The 19,352-nt window shown below is 41.2% G+C and overlaps 2 protein-coding genes across 4 annotated transcripts in view; both read left to right on the top strand.

Annotated features, from left to right (window-relative positions):
- The window catches only part of kiaa1217 (KIAA1217 ortholog), a 96,836-nt gene extending 79,762 nt beyond the window's left edge, over nucleotides 1-17,074 (top strand). For all 3 annotated transcript variants that reach the window (XM_029528549.1, XM_029528550.1, XM_029528551.1), the window contains 16 exons: nucleotides 936-1,717; nucleotides 3,117-3,221; nucleotides 3,743-3,792; nucleotides 5,343-5,482; nucleotides 5,655-5,830; nucleotides 7,784-7,914; nucleotides 8,163-8,310; nucleotides 8,733-9,207; nucleotides 9,334-9,532; nucleotides 9,634-9,920; nucleotides 10,075-10,230; nucleotides 10,555-10,677; nucleotides 12,012-12,092; nucleotides 12,190-13,818; nucleotides 14,330-14,473; nucleotides 15,475-17,074. In XM_029528549.1, coding sequence (XP_029384409.1) covers nucleotides 936-1,717; nucleotides 3,117-3,221; nucleotides 3,743-3,792; nucleotides 5,343-5,482; nucleotides 5,655-5,830; nucleotides 7,784-7,914; nucleotides 8,163-8,310; nucleotides 8,733-9,207; nucleotides 9,334-9,532; nucleotides 9,634-9,920; nucleotides 10,075-10,230; nucleotides 10,555-10,677; nucleotides 12,012-12,092; nucleotides 12,190-13,818; nucleotides 14,330-14,473; nucleotides 15,475-16,008 — 5,160 coding nt within the window. In that variant the 3' untranslated portion in view covers nucleotides 16,009-17,074. The remainder of the gene's footprint in view (nucleotides 1-935; nucleotides 1,718-3,116; nucleotides 3,222-3,742; nucleotides 3,793-5,342; nucleotides 5,483-5,654; nucleotides 5,831-7,783; nucleotides 7,915-8,162; nucleotides 8,311-8,732; nucleotides 9,208-9,333; nucleotides 9,533-9,633; nucleotides 9,921-10,074; nucleotides 10,231-10,554; nucleotides 10,678-12,011; nucleotides 12,093-12,189; nucleotides 13,819-14,329; nucleotides 14,474-15,474) is intronic.
- Nucleotides 17,075-17,186: 112 nt separating this feature from the next.
- On the top strand, nucleotides 17,187-19,153 carry LOC115060596 (uracil nucleotide/cysteinyl leukotriene receptor). Its single transcript, XM_029528552.1, has 2 exons — nucleotides 17,187-17,289; nucleotides 17,850-19,153. The coding sequence occupies exon 2, from the start codon at nucleotides 17,875-17,877 to the stop codon at nucleotides 18,784-18,786; it is 912 nt and encodes a 303-aa protein (XP_029384412.1). The 5' UTR covers nucleotides 17,187-17,289; nucleotides 17,850-17,874; the 3' UTR covers nucleotides 18,787-19,153.
- The last annotated feature ends 199 nt before the right edge of the window (nucleotides 19,154-19,352 follow it).

Raw genomic sequence — 19,352 nt, forward strand, 5'->3', positions numbered from 1 at the left:
TTTCTCTGTTTACACACTAAATTGCAGGTACAGGTGCGTGTCTTCGGAAGATTACCTAAAGGGCTGAAAAAATGAACTCATTAACACACACTCTGTTGGAGCTGCAGTTTTTATCTAATTAACTATATTAGACAGAGTATGTGTTATGCTTTGCAAATGAAGACACTATTGAGCTTTTTCAGACACTTTTGCCCATAATTGAAAGTAGAAGATAGATGACAAGACATTAGAAGTGAAATCCAAATTTCTGGCTAACGACATCGACATTACTAAGTGCCTATAAAACTTGCACTTGCTCCTTGTAGTGTAATCATACACACTGCTGATGTGATTCGCCCACTCTAGTAAAATGAAATCAGGTTTATTGTACAATAGCACCCAAGGGTCTTTCATCGATGGCAGGTCTAAGGAACAGTGGTGCAGATTAGCTGACTGTTTAATTAGACTATGCCAGAGAGATCATGTTGAAAATGAAGCAGCTACATTCAAGCCCGAAAGCTGCGCATGAGAACTCCTATAAAGATAGAAAGAGTTTCCCTGAGGCCTTGATAAAAGCTACAGATAAAAACCTTGTTCAAACATTGTAATACCGTGTATGGACGCCTGTATGTATAATAACCAGGACTTTGAGTGAAATGTTTTGTGGACCTGGAGATAGTAGCTGTGGAAGTAATTTTTTTTTTCTTCTGGAAAGGTTTGCTGACTGCCTATTTTCTTCAAAAAGCAACAGTGTAAAACTGGATGAATGTTTTTGTTTCAAGGGCAAGTGAAGTCCAGAAATACAGGATATAAAAAATAAACTGTAGCTAAAGCTCAAGCAAGCAGAAGCAGTCAGTGTGATTTTAGACTAATCCTTAAATTAAGTTGTTCTTCTTTAGAATTAATATAATAATAATTAAATAATAATAATGTCAGTATGCTTTGTGCCTGTCTAGATGCATAGTGATGGACAGCACCCTCTGAGGCAACCCCCCTTGGGTCCACCAACACATCACCCAATGCAGGGAGCACTCCCGCCAACTCCCCACTCCATGCCGCCATCACCCTCCAGAATCCCATTTGGCCCACGTCAGGGCTCCATACCAGGCAGCGCCACTATCCCTCGCGACCGACTGTCTACTGCCAACCCTCCAGCACGCGCCATCTCACCCTGTCCCAGTGCCATCTTAGAGAGACGGGATGTCAAACCAGATGAGGACATGGGGGGAAAGAGCCACAGTCTATCCAGGGGAAACGAAGGGTTGTATGCAGATCCATACCTGCTCCAGGAGGGACGAATAAACATGGCTGCTGCCCATGGACCCCACCCTGGTCCTGGACTGGATGGCCCAGAACATGGCATGGGCGGATTTCACCGTGCCTCCATCCGCTCCACAGGCTCTTACAGTGGGCCCAGCCCCACAGACACTATTGATCACTCCACCCTATACAGGCAGAAGTCCAGAAACAGCCAGCTGCCTACTTTGGGCTCCAAGACACCTCCCCCATCTCCTCACCGGATGGCTGAGGTACGGATGATTGACATCCATGGCGGGCCTCCTCATGGCGTTCCACCTCACGGAGTTCCAATTGAGAGAGGCTCCCCAGTGCGCCAGTCATTCAGGAAGGAAGAGGTAACAGGGACCAAGCCCAGGAGCAACATGGGATCACCTGTGGTTTCAGACATCCAGGGTCATCTCCAGGGGCCCATTCCACCAGCCAATGATCATCAGACACGGTAAGCCTCAGGGGGCTGGTCATGATATGTGAGAAGTTGATTGCATTGTTCAAATTCGGATTCAGACCTTGCATGGGAGCATGGACTAACTCTGCATCCCAGTTTCACTCTAACCATGAACGGCTGACTTTCAATCCCTGGTTCTGAGTCTGTTCCATGATCCATGACTGAAGACAATATAACCTGTCCTTTCACTGTCTCAAGGGTCAGATCTCTACATTAATTCCAGCGGACTAATGCACATGCATGTGTTTTTGGTTTGTGTATGAACTTGATATGTAGCCATTGATGTTGCAGTTTCTATTCCAACTCTGGAAGCCTGCAATTATTATTACAAAGCTTATATACCCACACACCAAAACAAAATAGTGTCAGAAAGCTCCATTAGCCCTGTGTACATGTTTCTGTTATTCTCAGACTCTTGCACCAACAACAGTCTCGGAGTGGAGTCCATTCAGTTTGGATAATCCAGATTTAATTGTAGTAGGTGGGTTTAGGTTCATCTCCTCGGGTGAAGAGCACATACACATAGACCAAGAAAAAGTGGGTGTTTGATACTTAGCCAGGCAAATGTGGTTTCAATAACAGGCACCTTACAAGGGTTATGTATATACCCGGGAAAACCAAAGAAAATATTGACCAGGTTGAATGAGTACTTGAAATGGTCCAATCAGCTAAACAGCAGGCTGGACCACCTGAGCAGCCAAAAGCCTCTCCTTTGAAAATGTCCTGGGAAAATGAGTGGAGGAATTAGAATGGGCATATGGTGTCAAAATAATCATTCAGTGCTCTCTCTAGAAGTTATTAATTTCCAGCATGCCGTATGAGGTTAGGCTTGTTGTGCTGTCTCTATTTATGTGTCTCTATTGTAATGCAAAGCTAAAACCACAGACCCCAGTCTCTCTCCTCAGGAGAAATGATATGTAAAAACAAAGGATTTTTCCAGCCTTTTCAGGTGTTATGCTTTCTAAAGGCTGTGTATTTTCATTTATTTTTTTAAATTGTTCTCTCACTCTCCTTCGCAGCAATCATTCATGACGTACTGTTTTTTCATATTATAGATTTTTTTTCAGGGATTTTTTTTTTTTTTTTTTTTTTTTTTTTTTTTAACATTTCAGCTTATTTGGACCTGAGCTTTTCTTTTTATGAAGGAAAGTTCTGCTGGAATTCAGAAACTATTAATTCAGCCAAAGGCAATAATGGGTTATTGGTAATCAATTGAAAACAAATACCAACTATGTAATCAGCCAATGGAATAACAAAGAGATCGGTCAGGTAATCAAAAACTATTGATTATCCTGTCACACGCCTCCCATTGCCATTGGGAGCAAATGTTTGCTCAAGTGGCAGCTCTGACTTCCAATAGGCCTCAGTGTTGAATTTTCTGATGTTTCTGCAGAGAGCGAATGAAGGCTATGGAGCAACAGATTGCCAGCTTGACTGGTCTTGTTCAGCATGCTCTTTTAAAGGGGCCAAACACTAGTGGCACCAAGGAACCTTTAAGGTAAGCAATCACAGTATAGGACAGAGTGAGGCATCAGGAGAAATTTTAAATGAAAAGCCTGGCACTCCAGCCAGAGTAGGAAAGATAAAATAGCCCTTTTATAATACCGATATAAGGCAGGTTAAATAGCATCTGCTGAAGAGGAAATAAGTTGGGCGTTGAATCTGATATTCAAATAATTTTCTCTTTAAATAAAAGGCCACTATGTGTGGTTTATCTGGTTGAATTTCAATCTGGAGAGTTTGTATTAATGTTTGCTTCACAGTTAAAGGGTCTGTCGTTTCTGTGATGAAGCTTGTTGGCATCATTAACATCATTTTAACCTCTCTGGTTTGTCACTCTTTGGCATCATACTTTTTTGTACTTTTGTGTTCGTTCTTACTAATACTAATATGTAAATCCAACCTGCCCAAAAATTCAGGTTTTTTTTTTTTTGTTTTGTTTTGTTTTGTTTGTTTGTTTTGTTTGTTTTGTTTGTTTTTTTCAAAATCCTGCTCTTATGATTTTTTTTCTGGCTACAGTGAGAGACCACCAAAGACATCATCTCCAGCCCACAGCACACATAGTTCAGGTCAGTATCAGTGTCACTGTTTCATAACTTTTCTCTTTCTTTTTTTTTTTTGATAGTTAGAGCACTATAATGTCTTGTGAAGACTAGACTGCACATCGCAATCAGTCAGCAGTCTGCAATGAGCAGTGCTGTCAGGAGGGAAAACAAAGTCAGACTTCTTTGCTTGTCATCAGCTCCATGTATGTCCAGTTTAATGGGAGTTAGGAGACAAGCCAGTAGAGCTAATACAAACCCCTCAAAGCATTTCTTAAAACAAGACACTTTTACTTTTCAAGCTTGCCAAGATGATTCAGCAATTCAGCCACTGCTCTGCAAAAATCTGCAGCTAGATCAGGGTTTGGTAAGGAGATCTGCAACCTCATCAGTGGTAGGAAGATAACACAACACTGTTTGTGTGTTTCGAGAGTTAATCTCACATCTTGTGTGTGTCATTCGGAGCGATTTATATGTCATGTTGTGCTTTAGTGACTCTTCAAAACATCAGAAAAGTTAGCGTTCTTTGATCTTGTTGGATTGCCTGAAATTAGTGGCACTGTAAACTTCTTTATTTTGCTTTCCTTTCCAAACACGCCCTCACTGACACAACACAGCATACACTTCCTTTGATAGACACTGTGTCCCCAAGGCCTAAAACACAACCAGTAGAATGCGTGGTAACCTGAACTTCAGGTCTAGGCAGTTGGCAAGTAGAGAGTAAATACACCTTTAGGATTATCGAAACAAATGTTTGTACTTTTACTGCCCTGGCATCTTGATAGCACTCTGAACAATCACTGATCTATTGTTGTATTATTATTTAGCAGAGTCACTACTTTCTTTAATAGACCTGCTGTCACTGAGGTTAAAGCATTGCCTCCTCCTCCACAACACAAAACAAGTATTTCTCACTTGGTTCTACGTGATTATCTGCTGTTTTTAGATGTCCTTAATAAAATTTAATTCAAAACTCATTCAGGGGTTTCTGAAAGTGGAATTAATTCAATTTATTGGTGGTGATAGTTTACAGACTCCCAAACTTAGCTGTCCAAGTTTTCAGCTCTTTATTTATATTTGCCAATGAAGGAAATGTCTGCATCAGTTGACAAATATCCCAGAGGTGCGCCAGATATGAGTGTCACTTTATCTGTATTTATTGTGCAGGGAAAAGGACACCACAGATCGTTCAGGCAGTCATCACTAAACATTAGGAACAATAACTAAGACCAGTGTGCTACCAGGGAAAATGTGCATGCAGACGTGTACAGCGTAACCAATAATTTGTAGAGGAAAGGCAGACTGGATGACGGAGTGAGGTTTGGAAGAGAAGAAGTCACTTTACTCCCTCAAAGGGAAGAATTTTTTTTTTTTTTTTACTTTTTTGACAAGCCTGTGCAGTAAATCTGTTTATAATTTCTACTGTAACGCTTCAGAGCTGTCAACTGTGATGTCTTCAAGGTGTTAACCCTTCCAAGGTTTCAGCATCCACATATGAGATAAAATAGTTGTTTTATGCATTACTGAAATAATATTTTAGGACACCAACTTCAACTGTATTTTTTTTCCTGGCCCAGGTGGTTCACCAGTTTTGGCTCCAAAAAACAATGCAGGCCCTTCGGACAAGGGTTCACTTCCTCTCAAAGTTAACCTTCTGCAGTTCAGGAAGAATGTTTCTGACCTCAGGATGCAGCTTCATCAGATGAGACAGCTGCAGGCAAGACCTCTTTGTCCTTTCAATTGAATTAAAATGTGGTAGTCTGTTCAAATTTCCACCTTTGTGCAGGCATTTCAGAGTGTGTTCCTAAGTGACATTTAAGAAAGCTTTGCATGTCGGTGTGCTGATGTGGGTCCTGCAATATCTTATACCACTGTGTGGTTCCCCTCAGCTGCAGAACCAGGAGTCACTGCGGGTTCAGTTGAAACGGGCAGAGCAGGAAATCAGCGTTAAACTTGCAGAGGCCATGCGGCGACTTGAGGACCCAGTCCAAAGGCAGAGAACTTTGGTAGAAGAGGACAGGCACAAGTACTTGGGACTGGAGGAGCGTGTCCTTACACAACTTGGGTGAGATTTATTTTCTGATTTGTTTCCATAACGGGCATTATTTTTTAATACATTGGATTGGAGGTGGTTGTTTGCATTCTTTACTGAATGTTTACTGTAATTCTTGTTTCATAAGAGCCTTTAGCATGTATTAGAGCTCATTCAATACACACCCATGTGGATCCAGTTAAGATGCTTCCATTTATAGGAAATCCCCAAAAGGATTCATTTTTATCAGCTCACCTGAGCTATTCACTCCTAAACTCTTTGACAAGCCAACGCCCTCCAAATTACAGCACACAGGTTTATACAGGCAAGCAGAGCCTGCCTCTCAGAGACAGCAGTCTGGAACAATGGACTTAACTGTGGAGTAATTACTTGCTGCCCTGTTCTTATATTTATTCACTTGCAACATCTTGCCAACTGGGAACTGTCATCTTATTGGGATTTTTACTGTCAAGGTCAAACAGTGTTGTCTTATTAGACAGTGGTGAACGTACGCTCCAATGAGCACAATGATGGCAGATCATAGAAGCTGGGAAATGAACAGGCAGAAGTTGGTGTCTCTCAGTTACCAAATCTACTGCAGGCAATTCTAAGTTGGCAAAGCACAGCTGCTGGTATTTTAAATAAGTCTTCGGTTATTAGTGCTGGTTGGCTTTAAGGAGAATGTGGTGTGGAAAAAAAATTGCACCCTCAACAGAAATGACTTATAATGGAACCTTTTTTGTATTTTATATCTTTGTAGCAACAAGGCTCGCTACTTTAAATTGTGAAACTGGTGCTGTTGAGTAACTTGATTGTAATCCAGAAAAAAAAGGAAGACTTGAAGGTGAAAGCTAAAGAATTAGTTTCAGGGGTTTTGCCGCTCGCATTGAAGAGTATTGATGTTGGCGACAAAATTTACACGGGGGACAGAGCATTTATCCAAGTCTGTTTTTATCTCAGCATCTACAGTACTTCATGCTCCAAGTCACATGCTTAGGGAGCTAAACTGTTATTTACAGCAAATGAAAATGACTATGATGGTCCCTCAAAACAAATGCCATCTCAAGTACTTCTTAAGTACTATGAAAACAGCCTCTCTTGTACATGCAGATTATTATTATTTGTCAGTGGGAGTTTTGGTTAAAAATTGCTTTCCTTTTTCATAAGCTTGAGTTTTTCCCATCATCATTCTCATTGCCAACTGGCCTTAACTTAGCAGGGTACACACTGCCTCATTTTTGCCTTTCCCATTCCCTTTAGGGGAACTCTATAAATGAGTGTTTCTCAAGGGTAGCTGGCCACAATGAACCATCATTCCCCTCTCATGCAATCCCCCACTGCACACAATGTTATCGTTTTACACATTTCCCCTTGGAGTTGCCAGTTTCTCAAGCGCTGAGATGATGATGAGGTGATATTTCTTTTTTTTTTTTTTTCTTTTTTTTTTGGTGTGAAGAAGCGTCCGTGTTAAAAATCAGTTCTCATTTAAAGTGTAAACATTTGTGGTTTGGGATGAGATCCAAGCCAGTCTAGTCTAACCAGTCTGATTTAGACAGGGAAGTGCAGGTGCCAGTGCAAGTTTATTGTCAGTAAAATACAATTAAAATTATAATTTGGAATTCTATTTGATCATCATATTTTCATATTCTCAAGTCCACATTCACTTTCACCCTATTACCCAAATGGCCCTTGAAATTAATGATTTTGTCCTGCCCCCTGGTGTTTCTAAAAAGCAACTACAATGGAATAGTGGCATGAATAACTTGCTGCCTTGCATCAGGAGCAAAACATCAATGAAATTGATCCTTTTTTTGATTATAATTCATAATGATTCTTTTTGAGGGAGCAGAAATTAATCATTTGATATTAAGTATTAAAATGCCATTTTCTTTGCTCTTGCCAAACTGTTCTTCTTCCAAACTTTCATTCACTTACAAGCTCTAAATTCTTTGTCCTTCAAACTGGGTATTTTGTTTGTTTTCACAGAGAGCTGGAGCAGTATGTAGGCTCTCTGCAGAAGGACTTTGCTGCCACACACAGAGTGGTGACACTAAAGGACGTAGAAGAGGGAGCAGTGACTTTAAGGAAGGTGGGAGAATCTCTGGCAGGGCTCAAAGGTAAGAAAGAGACTACTAATACAATTAACTCAAACTGCTAGTCATAACTAATGTGACAAACAAAACTATGGGTCGTATACGCATGTGAAAACCAAGTCAAATAGTACGTAACAGATTTTCCAACCAATAATTACATGTGACCAAACAAATTTGATTAATTTGAACAAATACTTGTCATAAATATGAATCATTCTATTACGATAATCTGAATTTTACAATTCATGATTCTGTGTGTTGTATTTCATCAGGAGAGTTCCCCGCCTTACAAACCAGGATGCGGGCTGTGTTGAGGGTGGAAGTAGAAGCTGTCAAGTTTTTGAAGGAGGAACCTCATAAACTGGACAGCATGCTTAAAAGAGTCAAGAGCCTGACTGACACACTAAGCAGTCTGAGAAGGTAGTGTAAAAATAGTGAGAAAAAATATCAAAGGAGATAAAGAAGGGATCAGAAGAGGAGGTTTCTAGCTTTTGGCAGCTGAGAGTGAGATGAAAACAAAAAGCACTTTGCAGAGCCACTCACAGGAGTCTTAAGATGTGTGAGATTGTACTGCTTGATAATACTGGCAAGCCAGCCCTCATCCCATCAAAGAGGTCAGGCCGTGTGGACAGAGGGGTACGGCACCAAATTTGATTTACTTCCATCGTCTTCACTGAACCGATAAGTGAATTAATTTGGTGGACACTGCAGTGCCTAATTTCCATTTTAATATGCTGCAGATCTCACACTTTTTTCTCTCAACAAGACTTTCCTGAAAAATACTAAATAAAGCCAGTATTTTCTGTGGTTTGTAATTCATAGTGTTCCCCTTTTCTTTGCAGACAAGCTACTGAGGGTTCCCAGAGGGGGCCCGATCCTTCTGCTAACATCCCAGTGGATAACAGCGCACTAGAGGTGCCTGCAGAACCTCCCCCAGTATCAGCCCAGCCTACCTCCACTGCAGCACCACTGGAGCTCCAGAACTCCACCGTCAAATCAGGGGTGATGCCTTCCTCACCAGTGGTCATCCATCATGTCCAGAGCTCCCCAGTCCACATGCAGCAGTCCCAGCAGTCTGCGGCCCTGACTGCTCAGCCCAGTCCCCCACTCACTCCCAACCCCATTCAAGTTCTCTCTCACAATGCAAGCAAGAATCAAGGCCGAGAATCTCCCAAGGATGCATCCTCGAATCCACCAAGTCCTGCCCATCACAAGAAGGCACATGGGAACCCAGTGAATAATGGCAACCAAGAGCTTGTCATAGAGGAGCTGCAGACCAGTCAGGACAAGAACAAAAACAGAGCCATGTCCATAGAGGTATGTGGCCCCTGGTGTGGTTCATATGGTCTTACCCAAAACTGCTTTATCTTTATATGCATCGAGTGAGGTTTTTGCTGTTGTTCTTGTTTTATTTCGGTTTTCTGTAATTCTCTGCGTCTTCAGGCAGCAGAGAAGGAGTGGGAAGAGAGGAGGCAGAACATGGGTCACTACGATGGAAAAGAGTTTGAGAAGATCCTCCAAGAAGCCCAGGCCAACATGATGAAGGGCATTCCTAATCTTGAGGTAGAAGAGAATCCAGCACTGCCATCTGCTGCCAGTGGAGAACAAGCCAACATGCACAATCCTATGGAGACAACTCCAGGTACAAAGCATGTTGCATAGCAAGAGAAACATGAACAAATGTCACTTTTTTTGTTTTAATTGTATCTCCTTACAAACTTAATTTGTTATTCCTGACAAAAGAGCCCCAATCTGAGCAAGACTCTGACAAACCAGCCAAAAAGGGGCCGGAAAAACTTCTGAAGCCTTTGATGGAGAAACCAGCCAAGCCTACTCCGGAGAGACCCTCCAAGACTGCAACCAAGCCAGTGGCCACTGACACGTTTACCAAGCAGGGGTCAGAAAAGTCCAGCAAGTCCCCACCACCACCCCCTCCGAGGAAGACCTACCCATCCACAAGCTCAGGCATGACCACAACACGCTCTGGCGAGGTGGTCTACACCAGCAGAAAGGAGTCCATCTCAGCTCAGGTGAGTTTGAGAATGTGTGAAATGTTGCCAAGCAGTGACTGCAGCTTACGTTACAAATATGAGAATGGCATCAGTCTTGTTATTTAGCAATCACTTTGTAAAGTGAAGGAAAAGGCTAATGACTAATCAATGTCCCGTACATTTCCTGTAAAAGGAAGGTGAAGAGGAGGTCACATCTCGTACTCCCCAACCCAAGACCACCAGGGTTCCACCAGAGACCAAGCCAAAGCCTGGTACCCCTCCCCCTGTTACTGCTCCTGTTAACAGAGAAGAGGAGGATGAAGGGGACAAGATCATGGCGGAGCTCCAGGTTAGATCCACCTGTACACTCATCCACTCTCAAACACTCCCCCAAACACACAAAAACCAAACGCAATTAATGGGTCTATTCAGGTGGCCTTGATTTGGTTGGATCCTGCATTATGGGAGCGGGTTGCTTATCATCTCTTTCCTTGGTAGCTGAATTCCCCAGAAGTGGCACAGGGAGCCCACTGCCAGTTGCCAAGTGCTTGATTTTAAATCTAATTGTGTCAGGTGTGGGTTTTATAATTGTGGTTGCGGTGAAGACTCTCAAAATTCCTTCCTTCCCCAAAACCTTGCCCCCGTTTCCCCATCAATTTTTTCCATTCTTCAGGTTTTCCAGAAGTGCACAGTTAAGGATGTAGGGGTGAAAAATTTGGTAGAGCCCACCACTCGAATTGAACCCCAAATCAGAGAACTAAGACCAGGGGCTTTGTTGCCCCTCAAAGAGAAAAAGGTAAAATATACCTCGCCGTGCAGTTTCCCAGCTAACCGCCTGCCTCTGCCCACTGTTTGATACAATCAATGGCTGTATCTTAACCTTTCTACAATTCTTGCACCCTTGCTTTGGCTCGAGAGAAACCTGTAACAGCTGCCTACAAATAGCTCCTTTCCCTGCTGCCTCATTTCCTTCCCTCTTTTGACTCTGCTGAATATAATAGCTTGAATTTTCAGGATTAAGTCTGCAGAAAATGAAGCCTCTGAAAAGATGCTGTGTCTTTTGTGTTTCTGGACCGGACAATGATGTGTTTTGCCACTGATTTGATTATCGCTTGTCTCTTTCTCCAAATCAATAAAGACCTCAACACTGTATTCTGCAGGCAATTAAATTGTCTTGTGTCTTTTTTTTTAAGTGTCTTCATACAAAATCAAAATAACAAACAGTTCTCAAACCATTAACAACTGAGAAACAACATAGTTAAGACTCACTTTGTGGAGACAAACTGTTTTTGCAGACTTGGTTCACTAGAAGTCAGTCTGGCCACTTTGCATGCTCCTCTTCCTCACTTACACTTTTCTTGGGAATTACTTTTATATTTCCCTTTCTCTTTGCACAATTCTACCTCAATTTGCTTTCCCAGCTTTAAACCTACATAACCAATACAGCCCTTTTTTCAACGTTTAGGTTAACAAATAGATATATTTTGTATCATGGTTTTCAATCTGACAAGAAGAACATATTAAATTAGTTAAATTAATATGACTAAATCACAATCTGCTTTTCAAAAAATGTATAAATGTCGGTAACTCTCAAACAACAACAAACAAACTAAATTTTAAGTGGTGTCAGGCTAGTAGCTACTGTATAAAATAAAACATTAAAGATCACACAATTTTGCAGTTTATAGTCTAAGAAGTCAAATGATGAGAAATATGCTGAAATTAATAGGAAACACTGCAGTGTTTGAACAAATACACTTGTATGAACAAATAGAATCTAACTGCATTATTGTCAGCTTTGGCATGTGCAAAATCTAAAGGCTGAACAGAGAAGATTTAGTTATTTAGTTTTAACTATCATTAAAAAAGATTATTAATTCTTACATTTTTCAAAACCTTAACTTTAAAAATCTATTTATTTGCTCTGCATGTATGTTGATATGTCATTTATATCAGAACACCACAAAAAGTAATTTCGTATTATATGTAAATCTGAGCCGTATGTACTTGTGGAAGGTATTTGCACATTCATCGATGCTACTGCATTCGTGTATGTGAATTCAAAGTTAACCCACAGCAGTCTGGCACGCCTGTCGCACAGTAATATTATTCCCTTAAACATTGTCCTAGCAGAGTTCAGAGCCCAGTCAAGTGGATAAAGATCCAGACACAGATGAAAATGGAAATACTACCGTGCGACAGAGCCAAGGGGTATGTGTGTCTTTTAATTATTGGCACTATATTCATGCATATTTATTGTGTTATACTGTTTAAAGAATAACTGTCTGATCTGATTTCACAACTGCAGATCATTTACTATGTGACTGGCCAGATTCCCAAAGATCATCCACCCCCACCAGGAACGGAGGAAACCCCTGAACACCAAGAGCCCGCACAGCCTTCAACTCAGGTGTCAAATGTCAATGTTAATGACAATTCTCCAACCCAGGAACAGCAGCAACAGCCACCACAGTCTCCACCACCCAAATCTCCCCCACCCATATCACCTAAACCTGTTGGACTGAAAGGACTAAAACTGCCAAAAAACCAAGTTAAGCGCTCTGAATCCTGTAAGACGAAGGCAGAAATGGAAAAAGGAAAAATCTTCAACAAAATTAACACTGAAAAGAAAAGTAAAATCATCCAAGAGCATGTTTCTTCCAGTAAGAAAGTAATACCTGAGCCCATGGATACCACAACCAGCTCTGTGAGAGAGGTCATTAAAAGTTCTAATGCTCCAACTAAAAATGCTCCCAGTGAGGACAGTAATTCGCAGAAATCTAAATGTTTGGATGACGATGAGGGGAATGGTCTCAGTCCTGATCTCCCTGGAGAAGAGGGACCTCCGCCCCCGGACAACATAGCATTTATGATCACCAACACCAAGGTTCAGGCCCTATCTTGCGGTGAGTACCGGGAACTGGTTAATGCCAAGAAAGGAAGTGTCCAGACAGTTACTGTTGGTGGTGCCGGTACCCGTGGAAACACCACAGAGAGCCCCACTCTTCCACAGGATAACGGCTTCAACAAAAAACCCGTCATCATTATTTTTGATGAGCCAATGGACATCCGATCAGCTTACAAGCGCCTGTCCACCATTTTTGAGTGTGAGGAGGAACTGGAAAGGATGCTAGCAGAAGAACGCATTGAGGAAGAGAGTGAGGAGTCAGACTCAGAGAGGAATGGTGGGCTGAAGGTAAAAGCGGAAAAGACTGAAATGGTTGATGGGAAAAATGACAGCACTTCACAGGGCAGCGCTGACCATGTCAGCTTATCATCTTCATCCTCATCCTCAGTATCTGAGCTAACAGAGGGTGGAATAAATGGAGACACCAAACAGGACAGTAAGAAGAAATTCAAGTTCAAGTTTCCTAAGAAACAGCTAGCAGCACTGACCCAGGCAATTCGGACTGGCTCCAAGTCAGGCAAGAAGACTCTACAGGTTGTTGTTTACGAAGACGAGGAGGAATCTGACGGTACCATCAGGCAACACAAAGAAGCAAAGAGATTTGAGATTTCACGTTCAAAATCCTTATCAGATAAGGCAACGGGCTTCGCCTTGGCAAAGAGGCAGAATAACGAGTCATTCGGCAGGACAGATGAGATCCGGAAGAACACCTACAAGACGCTGGATAGCCTAGAACAGACTATCAAGCAGCTGGAGACTACTATTAGTGAGATGGGACCACGCTCCCCTGAGGAGGTGGTCTCTTTGAAGGAGGCTAAAACTGGGAATGGAAAAGGCCCAGAAGGAGTAGGGCTGAAGAGGTCTTCCTCTCTCCCTGCCTCCAGAGGGTCAGGCCCAAAGGTACCCAGCAAAAGTTCTTTGCAGAAGAAGACTAAACCTCAGCTCCTTCCTCGCCCTGTAGTCATCCCCACTACTACCACCACCATTTCCACCACCACTGTCCCCAGTGCCCCCAGCACCGTACAACAGGTCTCTCTTTAGCTTTTGTTGCTCCGGGAGGCTTTGGGTCCTTCTTTTTCCAACCTACCTTCACTCCAAACCTAACCACTGAAATTACAGAATCATTAATCCGCTCCACAGGTGCTTGGAAATGTCGGAAATGTCCCCCCGTACCTTTCTCCCTCTGTGAAATCATGGTGACATGATTGGGGGTGGCATTTTGTTGGGTTCCTGGCTACCATCTTTCTCCTTCAGTTCATTGCTAAAACTCTGGTTTTCAGCAAATGGCAAACTCAAAGACACTCACACGATGTTTAAACTCTGATGTTTTCCTTATTCTTGACTGCATGTATTATGTATATTGCCTTTAAGATTTATGGTCCCACGGGTTGCATGATCTTTCACTGGTGTTGATCATTGAGGTTTTGAATGAACAGGTTGTTCTTACCTGTTAGTGCCTTGATTTTTCATACTTCCTATATGGTTTGTGTGTTTTTTTTTCCTTTCTTTTGTTTTATTTCTTGTTTTGTTTTTCGTTTGGATCCCCTTGCAGAACACCAGTGTCGCTTCCCCCACTAGTCGGATGCCCGTCCCTTTGTCTGCGAAGTCCAGGCAGTCGCCGGGTACTACTGACAAAGCAGGAAAACAGCAAAAGCTGCAGGACGCTCAGAGGCAGTTCCGACAGGTAGTTTTACTGTAGGGCCTTACCAGAGACTAGAGGAAACAAATATGTAGGGATCGAAAACATGAGGCATGTATTATAGAGGGGGAAAAGACTACCAAAATTGTGAGATTTCAAGTGTTTTGAAAAAAAGTTGCCATGGCAGCGACGTGGATCTGTTAATGTTTCTCTCGAGTCTGCTCTGACAAGAAGGCATGTCTGACTTTTGACTGTTACCCCATAACATCACTGTACTGTATGCTTGCATGTCCACACTGCTCATGGTTTTCACTGTGTTGGTGACTTAACAAAAAAAAGAGACTGGCAAAGAAAAGTGGAATCACATCCTTTCATCATCTGAGTTCTTATCACATCTCCAGTTCCCATCACAGCTGAGTTCCTAAACAGTGTTGTGAAATCCCAGGATGCTTATGGCTATGTTAAAACACAAACTTAACTGACTTTTCGGCTATGCTCCTCCCTTCTCACAATGCACCTCTGCTCAAACCCAACATTACTGCATAGCTTCTTAACATCTCTGTGATGTATTTCCCTACCCTCAAGACATCAGCACAACTCACCATCTTGCATCGACAGTTTTACTGACGTGTCAACTCCAAACTCCTAACCCTGTTATCTGATTCTCCTATGCAGCTTTGCCTTCTGAATTCTCTCCCACGTCCCTTCACAAAACCTAACAACTCCTCTAGTACGCAGGCAGTCTGTAGAGATGCCCCTCATGTCTGCAGTGCACCGTCTAACCTTTGCAGTGTTCTGTTTCTTGGTAACATGTCTCCCAGTTCATTGTCTCACCTTTCATGTAACCTAGTGGAAATAGCTTCTGTATATGTTGTTTTTGGTGTCTTTTAGTCATGTCCTAGTAATATTAATGTTTGTGCAGTTATAGTGTGTTTCTACGTGTATAACTTGTAGTTTTATTTAACATCGTCTTGCCTTTTACATGTGTTATTTGACCAGATTTCTATTTTGACAACCAGTATCTGTTTTGGCATCTCTGTTTGCAGGCTAACGGAAGTGCTAAAAGAGTGGGAGGGGATCATAAAACTACTTCCCCTACTATACCCATCTCTAAAATCCCTGCTTTTTATCCTAGCTCTACTAAAGGCAGCTCCCAGTCTGCACAAAACTCAGATGCTACTAATCCTGTTAACCCTTCCTCCTCCTCCTCTTTGACAAAGTCCTCCATCCTGTCCTCTCACACTCCTCGTTCCGGTTCCCTACCCTCCTCCCACATCCCCTCCTTGTCTAATGGATCCCTCAAAGTCCCCACACCCTCACAGCATACAGGTAAAGCTCTCTCGTTCTCCTCGCAGACTCAGAATGGTCGAGTGCACTCCTCCTCCTCCTCTTCATTCTCCTCCTCCTCATCCTCCTCCTCCTCCTCCTCCCCCTCCCCTCTGTCGCCCACACCTTTGGGCCCAGGTGGAAAGAGCATCCGCACCATACACACCCCAAGCTTCACCAGCTACAGGTCCCACAACGGCAGCAGCAGCAAATCCTGCATCCCAACAGCCACAGCAGCTAAGGACACTACTTAGCCTCATTATTGTGCTTTACTGCATAGCAGGTAGACTTAGTCATGTGTTCTTTTTATATAGTTTTGGTTTGTTCTTCTGTTTTCTTTTTTGAGAGTTTTTATAAAAGTATTACATGATGCACTCGCCCAATACATGTTTTATTTGACACTGGCATTCTCACACAGATGCTTTTATCTCCTTTTCAGTTGCATTTTCCAATTTTGGATCACTTGCTTGGATTTTAATTCTCTCTGGAAGGTGTAACAGATATTATCATAAAAAGATTTTACGATGGAATTAAAAACTACTTAGTTTTGCCACTTTGTATTTGAAGTGGATGGCTTTTGTGGTGTTGAAAATCTATTTTTCTTGCTGTAGCTATAAATAGGGATAGAGTTGATGTACAATCAAAAGTACAATGTAAAAATTGTGTTTTATTTTTCAAACTGGAGATTGAATAACCATAGTATATTTAATCTTCCATATTTCTTGTGTTGCCAGACATTCAGCAGTCTTGTAAATGCCTTTTATGATTGTATACTCAATGTATACAGACATTTTAAAGTTGTACTCCTCCTTAACTTCTGTTTTTGAGTATTTTCTCATTTGAACTGCCAATTTCTTTTACAGAGATAAAACTGGTATCATCAGTAATACAAGTTTTGATTTTAGCGTGCCTCTTTGCCAAAGTTGTTTTACAATGACTCACTTCAAGCCTAACCTAGTCACAAGAGTTTGGGAAATTCACATGCACTCTCTTGGTGTGAAGTGCAGACCACTGCTGGTTTATTAAGTTAACTTGTATTGATGTCTAAATGTAAACTGTACTAAAAACAAAGTAAAGAATCAGTTCTACCATGTGTACATAGATGCTTCTACTAAGAAAATAAGTAGTTTTGTTAACATACCAAAGTTTATTTGTATGCATGCCTTTCAAAAACTTTAGGAGAGTGGTGTAAAAGAAGAATTGTGTTTGCACAGATAGATTTTGTAAATATTTGGTTTTCCCCTCCTTTTGTAAAGCTTTAAATCATACTATAACAGAGCAATGTGGTAAAGATAAAAATAAAGACTTGCATGCTTGTGAGGCATGGCTTATCATTGGCTTTATTTATAGTTGGTCGATAGTTTCCTGTGTTTGTGTGTGTGTGTTTGTGTGTCAGGACTTTAGCATGTGTACAAATACGAAAGCAGAAAGGCACAAAAGACCTACTTCCACTTCAGTGTCTGTCTCTTATGGTTGGACTACCTAATTCTGAATCATATTGAAAAGTTCTGCATTTTGTGCTGCTACAGTTACAGGTAAGTTCGTGAGGCTTTATTATTGATGCAGAGCTTGGGGCAAAAAAAAAAAAATTTACAACCTTGGATTGAATCAATTGGATCATGTTTTATTTTACAGAGAAGCAACAAAGCTCTTGAATCATCCTTTAAAAATCTTAGATTTGTTTTTGATATAAGATTTGAAACCTTTTAGTGGGGGTGAATTGTAACCCTGAATGGTTGTTTTTTACAGCTTTTTTTTTTATTATTATTATTGTGTTAACTTTAACTAACTTTAAGAACTATACTTTTTACTAATTTATTACTAGTGCTAACAAATGCTTTCCACAATCCAAAATCTAACTTTTTATACACGTACCTGCTTTGATTTAGATATATTCACTGACTGTTATACAAGATGTTGCATGTGTGTTGATATATTACCACATCATTGAAGTCATCTTATTCTGACACACATTTTTAGTTTCACTATGATTCAAAAGTGGGAATTGTGTGAATCATCCAAAAATCATATGACTGCAGCTAATCATGACCGTTAATCATCATAACAGGTTACTGTTGTCTGTTATGCAATGCAGCAGGCTGATCTGCTACATATCTACTATGAATATCTCTGAGGAGGAGAGACGGACCTTCAGTGGCATTGACACTGAGAACATTGTCTTTGCTGCATATTACATCCTGATTTTCATCATTGCTGTGCCCGGGAATGTTTTGGCGCTGTGGACCTTTTATCATCAGAAGAGCATGTCTCCATCGAAGGTCTTCCTGACAAACCTCTCTATAGCAGACATTTCTTATATCCTCATTTTACCCATGCGTATTGTTTACCATCTCTTTGACAACAACTGGCCCTTTGCATATGTTGTATGCCAACTATCAGGCTTCCTCTTTTACCTAAACATGTACTGCAGCCTCTACTTCATGAGTTTGATCAGTTTGGACAGATTCCTGGCTGTGGTTTTACCTCTAAAATCACAGCCAGTGAGGAGGGTTCGATATGCAAGAATGGTAGTTGGAATTCTTTGGGTGACACTTATTGTGTTGATGAGTCCTGTACTTTTTTCTGAAAAGAATGTAGCCAAGAACTCAACTACTATCTGCAACAAGCTGTACTTGGAAAAGACATCCCCCACTGCTTTGGTTTCAACTATTGTGGCATTTGGCATACCTCTCACCACCATAGTGGTTTCTTACATCCTGATCATGTGGAAGTTGCAGACAGTAAAGCAAGAAGTTAAAGATAAAGTCATAAAAATGATCATTGTCATTCTACTGAACTTCCTCATCGCATTTGTGCCTTACCATGTGAGCCGGATAACCTATATCTTACACAACAATCATAGAAATATGACTGTAGCAAGCAGCGGGTCACTGATAAAAGCCAACAAGATCACATCTGCACTTACTTGTGTCAACAGTGTGCTAGACCCTGTCATGTATTTCTTCTTGAACCAAGCCTACAGGAACAAATTGCTCCAGCTGTTGGGTAAAAATAGCAGAGATGTCTTATAAACATCAATATATGATCACACACAATGTTTCCAAATAAATGTTCCTTTTTTTTTATTTTTACATGTTCACATTTGTTGGATGACACATTAACATGCTCTCTACAATGTAGGGACACAAAATATACTGCGACTCTTTTTCCTTGTTTGTTTGTTTTACTTCCTGAGTGGTCAAACCATGCATCGTGTGAACTTCTGTTTATAATGTCTCTGAGAAACGGTTTCAACTAGAAGAAACTGAAATTACTAGTTTCAGTTACTTCTATGTAACTAAATAAAAAGACCATTCATCAGCAAATTTGCCAACGCATTCACCAAAAGTTCACCAAAGTTACAATTTCCTTTGAAAATAAATGTTGTACTTGAAAACATGGAGCTATAAAAAAAAAATAATAATAATAATAAAATAAAAGAAATTAATGTACATTTATATCTGTGAGTGTGAAAAAGGAGTCATTGATTCTTTCATTCATTCATTCATTCACAACTGTTGTGACTGTTCCCTGGACCAGAAGGATCTGGTCTGGTGTAGTCTCTTGTCTCTGAGGGGGCCCGGACCAGTCTAGTCTC

Source organism: Echeneis naucrates, chromosome 20 (assembly GCF_900963305.1).
Source record: "Echeneis naucrates chromosome 20, fEcheNa1.1, whole genome shotgun sequence".
NCBI lineage: Eukaryota > Metazoa > Chordata > Actinopteri > Carangiformes > Echeneidae > Echeneis > Echeneis naucrates.